The sequence below is a fragment of the Podarcis cretensis genome (genome assembly GCF_951804945.1).
Source record: "Podarcis cretensis genome assembly, chromosome: 7".
NCBI classification, from domain to species: domain Eukaryota; kingdom Metazoa; phylum Chordata; class Lepidosauria; order Squamata; family Lacertidae; genus Podarcis; species Podarcis cretensis.
In genome coordinates, this window is record NC_137176.1 from 93,362,747 (window position 1) to 93,374,164 (window position 11,418).

At 55.9% G+C, this 11,418-nt stretch overlaps 1 protein-coding gene across 1 annotated transcript; it reads right to left on the reverse strand.

The window, feature by feature from the left end:
* Window positions 1-3,796: 3,796 nt before the first annotated feature.
* On the reverse strand, window positions 3,797-9,251 carry SCRT1 (scratch family transcriptional repressor 1). Its single transcript, XM_079984498.1, has 3 exons — window positions 9,237-9,251; window positions 6,515-7,667; window positions 3,797-4,666 (listed from the first exon to the last, which is right to left on the reverse strand). The coding sequence occupies exons 2-3, from the start codon at window positions 6,627-6,629 to the stop codon at window positions 3,843-3,845; spliced, it is 939 nt and encodes a 312-aa protein (XP_079840624.1). The 5' UTR covers window positions 6,630-7,667; window positions 9,237-9,251; the 3' UTR covers window positions 3,797-3,842.
* Between the last annotated feature and the right edge of the window lie 2,167 nt (window positions 9,252-11,418).

The following is an 11,418-nucleotide window of genomic DNA, read 5'->3' on the forward strand; positions in this document are numbered from 1 at the left end:
TCAGATGCCCCCTTCGGACGCCCGGGAAGCCGCGGCTGAGCTCGGCTGCCGGGAGCTGCTGCAATTAGCAGGGAGCGGGTGAAGACCCCCTTTATTGGGGGGGGGGGCGACAAAGGAGCAACAGGCGAGAACGCACAGCCCGTCCTCCTCCTCCTCCTCCTCCGGGATCAGCTGCTCAGGAAGGCTTCCTACTGCAGGAGTCTGTCGGACTTGACCGTGGCTGGGGGGGTGGGATTCGGAGTGGGGTCTCTGTCTCCCCTCTGAAACTTGTACTCAAAAGAAAATCGGAAGGAAGCTGCAGTTAGTATACTGAGCCAGACCGTTGGTTCATCTGTCTGAGTAGTATAGAACCTTAGAATTGAAAAGTTGGCCTTGGTGAAGACTTGAGGTTTTCATCCCCCCAAAAGTTTTTGATTTGAGTTTCCATTGAAAGGAGGCTGCGTTTTAATGTTGTATTTTAATCTTGTTTTTTAAGTTGTATTTCAAACAGTTTGTTTTTATATCAGTTGTTAGCCGCCCTGAGCCTGGTCTTGGCTGGGGAGGGCGGGGTATAAATAAAATTTATTATTATTAAGACTTGGAAGGGACCCTGAGGGTCATCTAGTCCAACCCGCTGTAAAGCAGGAATCCCAACCAAAGCCACCCAGCCTGGGCTTAAAAGCCTCCGAGGCAGGAGAGTAGTCCGGTCCACTCTCGAAGGGCTCTTCATGTCTTCTTATTTGCACGGTCCAGTCTTCCCAAGCCCTGCCTGGATATATTGCTGGTGACGGAACCTGGGACTTTTTGAATACAAAGCAGGGCGCTCTTCCATCGGCGTGCCTAGCGAGCGCGTGGGGTTACAAAAAAGAAGGTGCCCCGAGCCATGTGCAGAGAGCACCCGCTTCTTCTCTAAGCAAGCGCCCGCGGGCAGAGGCTCCCGCCTGCGCTTTCCTTTCCAGGCCCGACAGACAACAGCTCTCGTCTTCGAAAGGGGGGAGGCGGGGAGATCAAAGGGTCTGAGGACCCGGGTTCGTGTGAATCAGCCTCGTGGGGCGCACGCTACTTCCAAAGGTCCGGCCTCCTTCCGCGCGCGCCTTGACCACAGTTTGGAGAAAGGCGGAAAGAAATCGAGGACATACAAAGGATCTATTGCAAGATTTTCTTCTCTCTTTTATTATTATTAATAATAATATTATTATCGTGAAGTGCTCCAGGACACCGTTGTGCTAATTGTGCTTTACTGGTACATCATTCAAATACTGGCTCAAAATCATTATTATTCTCGTCATTATTATTTGTCTGCATTTAGTATTATTATGTCTTTTCTCCTAGGGAAAAGTTTCTCTTTTTCTCTCTCTCTCTCCACAAACAGGCTTAGAATTCTTTACAGCTTGTAAAAATTCATGTAAATTTCCAAACGGTATTTACAAAGCTCCTTGCAATATACAGTCGTCAGAGTCGATCCCCTTTTGAAATCGGTATTAGCGGAGGGAGCAATAGTTAGCAGTCTTAGCGTCAGAAGTCATCGTTCTAGTAGCATTATTAATTATCTTAAGTACAAAAACAGGAGGTCCTAGCTAATACAAGTTTCCTTCTACCTGAATTCTATTAAGGTTGTTTTTTTTTTTAATTCTTTTGTGCTGTTTATTTCTCTTAAGTTATTCATAAAATGGAAAGACCTAAAAGGGGGGGGGGGGGGAGGTGCCCTATAGGTAAAGGAGGAGGACCGTCTACGTGGCTTGGTTGGCTTCCCTAAGAATCGGAGAACAGTAGAGAGGGAAGGGACCCCAAGGGTGTAGTGGTGTAGTGGTTAGAGCGGTGGACTCGTAATCTGGTGAACCGGTTTCGCTTCCCCGCTCCTCCACCTGCAGCTGCTGGGTGACCTTGGGCCAGTCACACTTCTCTGAAGCCTCTCAGCCTCACTCACCTTGTGGGAGAGGAAGGGAAAGGAGATTGTGAGCCGCTTGGAGACTCCTTAAGGGTGTGATAAAGCTGGATATCAAATCCAAACTCCTCTTCTTCGTCTAGCCCAACCAGCTGCAGTGCAGGAGCGAGGAAGCGATAGCGCGGATGGGACAGGACCCTTCCCGCATGAATGACGTTAGAACGCTATATCTGAAGTCTAGGAGGGGGTGGGATGGAGCCCGGGCCTCAATGTGCAGGAAGGGGGACGGGGCTCTGAGGCGCGCCATCCCACAGGTGTGAGCGCCAGATACCTCCCCGTCGAAGGACATACCTGTTGAAGGCAGGTAAATACATTTGGGGCTGGCCCTGGATGGAGGGTCCGGGGTTCTCAGGGTGGGCGTGAAGCCACCCTCCCCCGGGCAGGTGTAGGTACACCAGGTGTAACTGCACCTTGGACCCCTCCCCGCAGCCCTTCCAGAAACTCAGCGCCTGGAAACGGGTCGGGGGGGGTGCAGAAAGGGACTCTGAAAAGCCACCGTGGACGGTCCTCGGGAGGTTCGCTAGAAAAAAGGGAGGGAGGGGGGTTAATTGCTCGTAGGTCTCCTGGCAAGGCAAGCGCTACAAGCCTAGAGAGGTGACTAAGCTACTCGGAAGTAAGTCGAAGAAGGCAGGCAGTGTGCATTCATTAGAAGAGAAGAGAAGGAAGATTCGCCGTATTAACTCTATCTTACTACATTGGCAAAGTCCCTGATATCCGTTGCTATTAAGAATATTGGATTAAAATGTACCTGATTCCTCAGTAATACTATTGTCTTAAAAATAACATGCATTACGTTAATTATTGCTTCTATTAGTTCAGTAGGAGAATATTGCCCTCAAATAGACTATTATTATTATTATCTAAAAGTTTGGCAAAGAAAAAAGTGACGTAAAATTGTTTTACAAATGAAAATCCATAATAATAATAATAATAATTTAAAAAAGCATCATCAAATTGGCATAGATTTTTAAATACATTTTTTTTTGTTCTTGCATGCAAAAAATCCTGTGTTAGAAAGGATGGCAACAACACCCCGCCCCACCCCTGCCCCACCCCCCCTCAACAAAAAGAAAGAAAGCAAGAAGGAAAGGAAAAAAAGGCCAGTCCTTTTTCCTCGTGTTTGTTTCCTCGTTCCCTCCCCCTTCAAAAAGTGACGTAGACTTTGGCATAGTAAAGTAGTCTTGGCAACAAACGAACAGATTGGAAGTCAACAGTGGTGCAAAAGAGTTGGCTCGTCTCAACAACCGAAAATTCGAAAAAGTGCAAACGTAAAAGTCTTAAGGGAGGAGGCGCTCCCCCCTCGAATAAATAAACGCATAAATAAACAAACGCATAAATAAATAAATAAATAAATAATAAGAAAGTTTCCAAGTTAAATATATACTTCTGCATTTTCTTTTCTTTCAAATAAATAATTTTTAAAAAGACCCGTAAAATAAATATATAGCAAAGCAAACACTTAGGAAAATAGAAATTGACACTTTTTGGAAAAGAAAAGAGAGAAAAAAGGAAGAGGAAGAGAGAGAAAAACCGTCTCGCAAATGAAATCGTAAAAAGAGAATCGTTCGCCTGACGTAATTCATTAATGAATAATTCATAATCATCATTATTGTTATTATGCTTATTAGGCTTATTATACTTTGCGGGAAGAGCAGGAGTGTGGAGATGGCGGGGGTGCGCTTGGCTTCTTGTTGTTTGTTTGTTTGACCTTTCCAGGCGGACCCTGGCGCGGCCCTTGGCTGCGGGGGTTTCGCGAATCTGGCTTCGCGGTTTCGCAAGGCGAAGTCGACCCTTTTGGAAAGCCCGGAGGAGGAGGAAGAGACAGGGAGGGAGGGCAAGGGCGCGGGAGGAGGAGGAGGAGGAGGAGGAGGAGGAGGGGGCCCTCAGCGTGGCCTCTCCCCTCCCGGGGGCGCCGGGCTCAGGCGTCGAGGGGGCTGAGCGGGGGCGGGACGGCGCCCTTGAAGCAGGCGGACTCGTAGTGCTTGTTCAGGTAGGACTTGAGGGCGAAGGTCTTGTTGCAGCGTTTGCACTTGAAGTGCTTGAAGGCGGAGTGAGTCTGCATGTGGGCGCGCAGGTTGGAGCGGTCGGCGAAGGCCTTGCCGCAGTGGGCGCAGCCGAAGGGCTTCTCGCCCGTGTGCGAGCGCATGTGGCCCTGCAGCAGCCAGGGCCGGCTGAAGGCCTTGCCGCACACGTCGCATTTGTGCTTGAGGTCGTGCGTCAGGAGGTGCATAGCCATGGCCGGCATGGACACGTACACCTTCCCGCACGTGGGACACTTCTTGGCCATCTTGCTGTCCAGGCTGCGGTGCGTCTGCTTGTGGCGGCTCAGGTTGGACGACGTGGCGTACGTCTTGCCGCACTCGCTGCACGTGTGCCGCTGCTGCTGCTGCTGCTGCTGCGGAGCAAGAGGAGGGCCGCCCTGCGGGCCGGATTGCTGCGGAGCTTGGCCCAGCCGGGAGCCCGCCGCCCCGCCGCCGCCCACCACCGCCGCCTTGCGGCGCGAGCGGCCGTCGGTGATGAAAAAGGCATCGACGGCGTAGCCCTCGCTCACCGCCGCGTCGCCGTTGATGTAGCCGCCGGCCAACTCCGAGTGAGGGCTGTCGGGCGGGTCCGAGTCGGGCGCGCCGTAGTCGCCGTGGCTGCCGGGGTAGATGACGCCCGTCGGCGAAGGGACCTTGAGCCCGCCGTCGCTCTCGCCCTCGTACACCGACGACGGGGAGATGTACTCGCTGATGTAGCCTCCTGAGGAGGGGTGGGGGTGGGGAAGGGGGGCACAGGGGGGTGGGGGAGAAGGGGACGGAGCAGGAGAGGGAATGAGTTGGGGACAGAGGGGGCCGTGTGGGGGGTTTCCAGGGGGGAAAGGCGCGAGTCGAGGGGAACGGGAGAGAGGTTTTCCAAGGGGGACGGAGTGAGAGGTGGGGAGCAGAAGAGAAATTAGCGGGGAGAAGGAATGAATTGGGGGCGAGGGAGGGGGCCACGTGAGGTTTGGAAGGGGGGGAGTGTAGGGGATGAGTTGCGAGGGGGAAAGGAGTGGGGGGGTGGCCGTGGGGCGAATTGGAAAGGACACACATGGAGAAAGAGAGATGGGTTTGGGGGCGGGAGGGGGGGAAGAGAGTGACACGCAAAGAAGGGACAAGATGGGTACAGAAGACGGGAGGAAGAGGAAGAGGGGGCCAGGATGAAGGCCAGGGAGGGAGGGCGGAAGAGAGAGAGCGTCGTGGGTTCAGCAGTGAGTCTCCCAGGCCGGAGCAGAGCGAGCCCAGCCCGGCGACTCTGATGAGTCCATAATTGATGGGCTCGGGAGCTCGGCTCGAGAGCTCTCTAGTTAATAGATGCAACAAGCTGGAGCCCGGAGGAGCCCCCTCCCTCCCTCTCCCCCCCCGCTCCCCCCGGCCAAGCGGCTCCTCTGTCATGCTAATCTCCGCGGCGCTTGATGAACCTCCTTCCCCTCATCTTCCTCTCCATCATTCCGGGCCATTTCCTGGCCCTTTCACCTGCGGCTGCCTCGGCCAGATAACTGCCTGGCAGGAATTGAGGGGGGGGGAGAGAGAGAGAGAGAGAGATGTGCGGGGAGGAGAGGGGCATCCTCTTTATCTCCATTCCCCTCCCCCCACCCCACCCGCGATCCTCTCCTCTCTCTCAAGGTCAGCGCTCTGCAGGAGACCAAAGGAGAAAGGCGCGCGGGGAGGGGGGGTTGCGGAGGGGGAGGCTAATTCCCCCCTTCCCCCCCCTTTCCTCTCTCTCGAACCACTTCAGCAGAATTCCGGCGATTATGCAACACGCTGCAGACGGATTGCCCGGAACAAAAGCGGGGAGGGGGGGAAAGCGGGGGTCACCAGGAAGCCCCAGCCGGAGGGGGAGAAACATCCCCTCGTTTGGAGCCACGCATAGACAGGGAAGATTATGTGGAGTGCCACTGAAGGGCCCTCCCCCGGGGAAAGACTCTTGGGATGCGTGTGTGGGGGGAGAGGGGGTTTGGTTGCCCTTGAACTTGAGCGCGAGACAAAAGGGCCTCTCTCACAAGGAACTGCAATCCAATGGGGCTCCTCTCCTCTCCTCTTCCTCCTCCTCCTCCTCCCCTCTCTCTCCACCCGCCCCCCCCCCCCGCCCGCGCGCCCTTGCCCCATCATGGAAAAGGCTCGCCCACCCGCCTCCGTCCCTGCAAGGTCTAATTTTAGCAGGGTTTGGATTGCATCGAAATGTGCCGAGTCAGTCAACACAGCGCCGAGCCAGGCGCGAGACCCGCTCAATATGGCCCTTCGCTGATGCTGCTGCCGCCGGGGCTGCAAAAGCATTCCAGGAAAGGCGCCGCATACCGGGACTCGCTTGAGCCCTGGCGCTCTGCCTCCCCCGGTGCCGTGAGAGCGCTCACCGGGGGACAACCCCCCCCCCGTGGCTCTGCTGTTGCTGCCCAGAGTTTCTGCTGCGCATTGGCACGGTTGAAGCACCGCTGACCGCCCCCCCCTTCCGCACCGCCACAGCCTCGAGTCCCCCTAATCCCTGTCTCGGTGGGGGCCCCGTTCCTCTTTCTCCCCCCCTCCCCTCCACTGCTGGGTTAGGGTCCTCTGCCCCCCCGCCCCCCGTCCTTACCCTTGTCATGGATCCGGGAGCTGAAGTCTGTCCGCGACCTGCCGTAGGAGTTCTCGAGATCCGCCGAGGAGAAATCGTCAAGTTTGACCTTTTTAACCAGGAAAGATCTTGGCATGGTTTCTGAACTCTCCCGGAATGTGACGAAGCCCCCGCAGCTTCAGCCGATGGGTTCAAATGAGAGGTGGGGGAGATGCGGGAGGGGCGCAGGGGTGGAGGGGGGCAGGAAGGGGAAGGAGACAGCCGAAGAAAAAGAACAACAACAAAAAAGAAAGAACGGAAAACGTACAAAAATAAAATTTGCGGGGGGGGGGGGAGAAAAATCAGATTTTTTAAATAATAAGAAGAATAAAAAAAGCAACCCCCGAAACGACTCAAGAATGGCAATCGCGGCGCGCTATGGCTTCGTGGTATTTTTTGCTTGCTCGTTCCGAACCCCTGAATGGAGCGCTGCCCGCCGCGGAGGTCTCCAGCCTGGGCGGTTGCGCCGCGCGAGTCCTTGTTCCCGCAGCGGCGGCGGCGGCGGCGGCGGCGGCTGCTGCTTTTGTGCGCGGCGAGGCTGCGCCTTGGCAGGCCTCTCGCTTGCGCTCCAGCGCGGCTCAAAAGCCCACCATGAGTTCGAGAGATTACAACCAACGCCGCGCTGGTTCATAAGAGGCGGCCGGCGAGTTCGGCACCTGGACAGCTCCCTCCCGGTGGGCCGGCGCTCCCCGCCTCGCTCCCGGTTCCCTCGCTGGCTCGCCCGGGCTCTCCGCCGTTGCCGCCGCCGCCGCCGCCGCCGCCGCCAGGCGCCCTCACCGCCTCCACGCCAGCCCGGGCTGCTGCGCTCTTGCTCGGCTCGGCTTCTCCTGCCCGTCCGCCCCCTGCGGCTCGGTCCTCTCCAGCGCTGCGGCTTCTGCCTGGGTTGCGTGTGTGCTGTAATTCGTATTGTTGTTCCGCTCCGGGGCTGCGATGGCGGTGGGGAGGGGTGGCGGCGGCGGCGGCGGCGGCGGCGGTTATTGCTTGCTTGGCTCGCTCGCTGGCTCGTTTGCTTGCTCGCTTGCTCGCTTGTTGGGCGGTTGGGGGGGGTTCCTTGTTCAGCACTGGACAGCTCCCAGGCTTCCTTGCCGCAGCCTCTTGTTGCAAGCTCCTGAATTTCTGAAGATTCGCGGATCAGCTGTTCGGATTTATAATGCAGCGATCAGGTGGTGGACGGAAATGGAAGCGCTTAATTTAATCCATCAAAAAAAAAAAAAAAAAGAGAAGAAATCTCTCCCGGGAACAGGGCTGAGACAGAATGATTTAGTGACGCTGTTGTGCGTCGCCTCCTGCCCTGCCTTTTTTGTAAACCCCCTCCCACACTTCGCTCTTTCCTTCCTTTCCTACCCTCGACCCTGGATCGTTTTTCCTTTGCAAGTTTAGGTGCGGATAGTGCGCGGAGGCAGATCCAGCTCCCGCGGCAACGTCGGAGGCTCGGCGCGCAGCCCCGGGTGGGGAAAATATATATATATCCGGCATTCTCAGCCCGTTGGCTACTTGCAAGAGAAGCAACTTGGCTTGGCCGCGAAACACAAGCCCACCCCCCACCCCGGCTCTATCAGACCTAATGAGGAGGGAAGGAGGGATGTCGTTTTCTCCCCCCGCCAGTGATTTATTGGAGGGAGCGTCAGGAAGACCTGTGGGGCCCTGTGGGCGACACCCTCACTTTTTAATGAGGGAAAGGGGACGCAGGCTGGGCCTTTTGTTCCCCTTTTAGAAGGAGGTTGGTGAGAGAAAGGATCTCTTGTCTGAAGAAGGGGGGGGCTGAGTGTCGTGGGTGTCACGAATCGTGTGGGGAGTGGGGAGGCATCCTTTACAAAAAGGTGAGGCGCTGAGACGCAACCCTGCCTTTCCTTTTACTGTGTGAGAAGATCCTTTTCCAGTCCCAGATGTGTAAACACTGGAAGCGAAGGAAAGACACTTTGCACATGCTCAAAGGCACGGCATTGTGACTTGTTCCCATGTCACAGGACTGAGTTCCAAGGCCTTCCCCGCAGTAAATAAATAAAATCCTGCTCCTTCGGTCTGGGGCAGCAAAAGGGGGTAGACAGTCAAGATTCTTGGGCCTGTATTCTGACAGAGAGTCGAAGGGGAGTCTACTGCAAGGGGCTTCCAGTTTGCACGCCAGAGTCACATGCTGGCAGAGTCCTGAGGTACTGGATTCTGGAGACCTGGGAGAGGAGACCGCCCCCCTCCCGTCCTCTGCCTGCATCCCAGAATAAAGAGGTAGCGAGAAGCCTTCATTTGCAAGAAGGCAACAAGTGTCTCGGCCACTGAAGGCCAGCCGTTTGGCACCCGTCCCGTTCTGGATTCCACGCGAAAACCGGGGTTCAATAAATGTACTGGGGTTGCTGGGAGGACTCGGGAGTTTCCTACGACCCGCACGTCTGAACACAGTGTAGCCAAGTTGAGAGGACAGCAAGGCGGGGTTTGAGTATATGTAGGTTCATCTGAACCCGATCTCCCGGGAAAGGCGTTTCAGTCACTATGGGGCGTGAACCGAGGGTTGCCAACGTGGCAGAGCTGGAGAGAAAAAGTTGGTGGTTGGCTTGGCGCTAGAAAACAAGAGCTGCGAAATAGAGGACGGGGTTATTTTCGCTGCCCTCCCTCGCCCCGCTCTCCCCACCCCACAGCCGAAACCCTGAAGGCGCCCAGACCCGTCCATCCAACCGCTCCGCCTTTCTTGGTGGGCTACCGGTGGTCCCACCTCCCGATGCCTCCTCGGTGTCACACAATGGCCCGCGAGGAAAAGGAGGCGCGACTCAGGGGACCTATCCTCGGAGCTGCTGGGCCCGCGCGGGGGCTGGCGGTGACCTCCCCGGACAGGACCGTCTTTCACCTTGAAGCCATCCACACCCTTAATTGAGAACTTTCTCCACTAATCCCCGCTCGCTCCCTGAGTCAGTCCATCTTTCTCCTTTACCCTGAATGGGCCTTTGGCGTGGGATTTGATGCCAGAGCGGTCTCGTGCTGTTCAAGCTGCAAGGAGAGAGTTTGTTTTGTGCAAAAGAAACGTGGTGGAGGCCCCGTGGTCTAGGGATGGGGGGCATATCTGGATTGCAAAGGCCCAGCCTAACCCTCTCAGCGCCAGCTACTCTCCCTTGCAAAGGCCCTTTCACGACCCCCTCCCAGCAAGCCAGCGGAGCTGTGGCCTCAGGTCTGGAATCCCCTCTCGAAACCTCCTTCCCAGCCCCGAGAAGCGTCTTCTCCGCCGCTCGCCAACATCCAGACGCACCACTGGGCTGCGTTTGTTTCTGCCCGGCTCCCCTGCGGCCCTGCCTTTGATTCCTGCTGCTCTCCTTCCCTGCATCCTAATTAACAAGACTGCTGTGAACCTCAGGCCCTTCGCGAGAGAGCGAGATCAAGAGAGAGCGCTGCGAAGGCGCGCGGGAGCGCGCGCACCGACCCGGGTTTTGTTCTGAATTTCCGCCCTCCCTCTCTACTCCGGCGGACTGATGGAATTGCAAACCAAGCTAACAATCTCCAGTCACCCAAAGTTTACAAGTCACCCTCTGACATCACGGCCCCCAAGCCAATGGGTTTCACTTTATGCAAATGAGGGGGGCTGGCGAGCAAAAGGTCCCCCTTTTGCACAATGATTCCTCCAGGAGACATATGTCCCTAATTAACAAATATCTAGGAACAAGCCTGTTCGCTATTGTCTTGCCCTGTGCAGATTTGTTTACTTCTGCAGGAAAGAGAAGAGAGGGAAGCCCAGGTGACAAAGGCCACGCCACCGCCCCCTCCCCGCGCCCACGAGGGGCGCCTGCCTGCCTGGGCAGTCCTCCGAGGACCCTCGCCCCCCACCCGCCGCCCCAGGGCTCAGGGCACGGCTGGACGAGGACATTTTGCAGCCCCGGGAGGGAGGGAAAGGGCGCCGCGCATCCTCTCCCCACGCACCCCCACCCACGCAAGGGACCCATTCACGCGTGCCACCACCAGAATGCTCCCTGCACAACCTGCAGGCCCCGTTCACTTCCCTGGGCTTCTGCAAAATGAGCTTCGTGCGGCCGGAGCTCCCCTGGGTCCCATCTGCCTGTCTCCACATTGCGGTCCTGAAGGGCAGCTCACCTGCCCTCAAAGTGGAGCTGTACTCCGTTTCGGTGTGGGGGACCTTTGGCCTTCCAGATGTCGAAGAACTACAGCTCCCATGAGCCCCAGCAAGCATGGCCGTTGACTAGGGATGGAGGGAGTTGTAGTGCTGCGCGCACAAACCCGGGCAAAATGTTTTCTGCAAATGCATCAATAAACGTGTGCGTGTGTACAAAATATGCTCCCAAGCACCGCAGGTGTCTTCCGTTGCAGGCTGCTCGGTTCTAGTGCGCTGCACTAGTTGCAAAATGCCAGCAGTTTCCCCACGTACTCAGGCGTGGGTGCTGGAAATGCTAAATTTAGCCAATTCATATTCTGAAGCAGGTAATTACAAATGTGGGTGACATCATGACTTGGTCGGCTTGCATTCCAGGCTCCTGGAACCGCCGGCTGAAGGTGGATGCTAATTGTCTCTCTGGCCAGGCCAGAGCCTAAAAGAAGAGCCGTTCCCCTCTTGCCACGTTTTCCACGGGATGCATCCACTGCAGGTACCTCTGTCAACCCCACAGATGACGGCCCAGCCTCTGCTTCCGTAGCTGTAGCAGAGAGTCCTGCCCCTCCTGAGGCAAGTCTGTTGCCCTGTCAAACAGCTCTGAAGTTTCTCCCAGTCTTTTGCTGAAATCTTCCTCTCTCTAATTTCCTGTCCTCTGGAGAAACAGGGAAGAGGCCATTGCTTCATCTTCTGACGGACAAGCCATGCAGCCATTTCTTGATTCATCTTCACTTCTCCAGGCTAAGGATACAAAATAATAATAATAATAATAATAATAATAATAATAATAATAATAATAATTTAT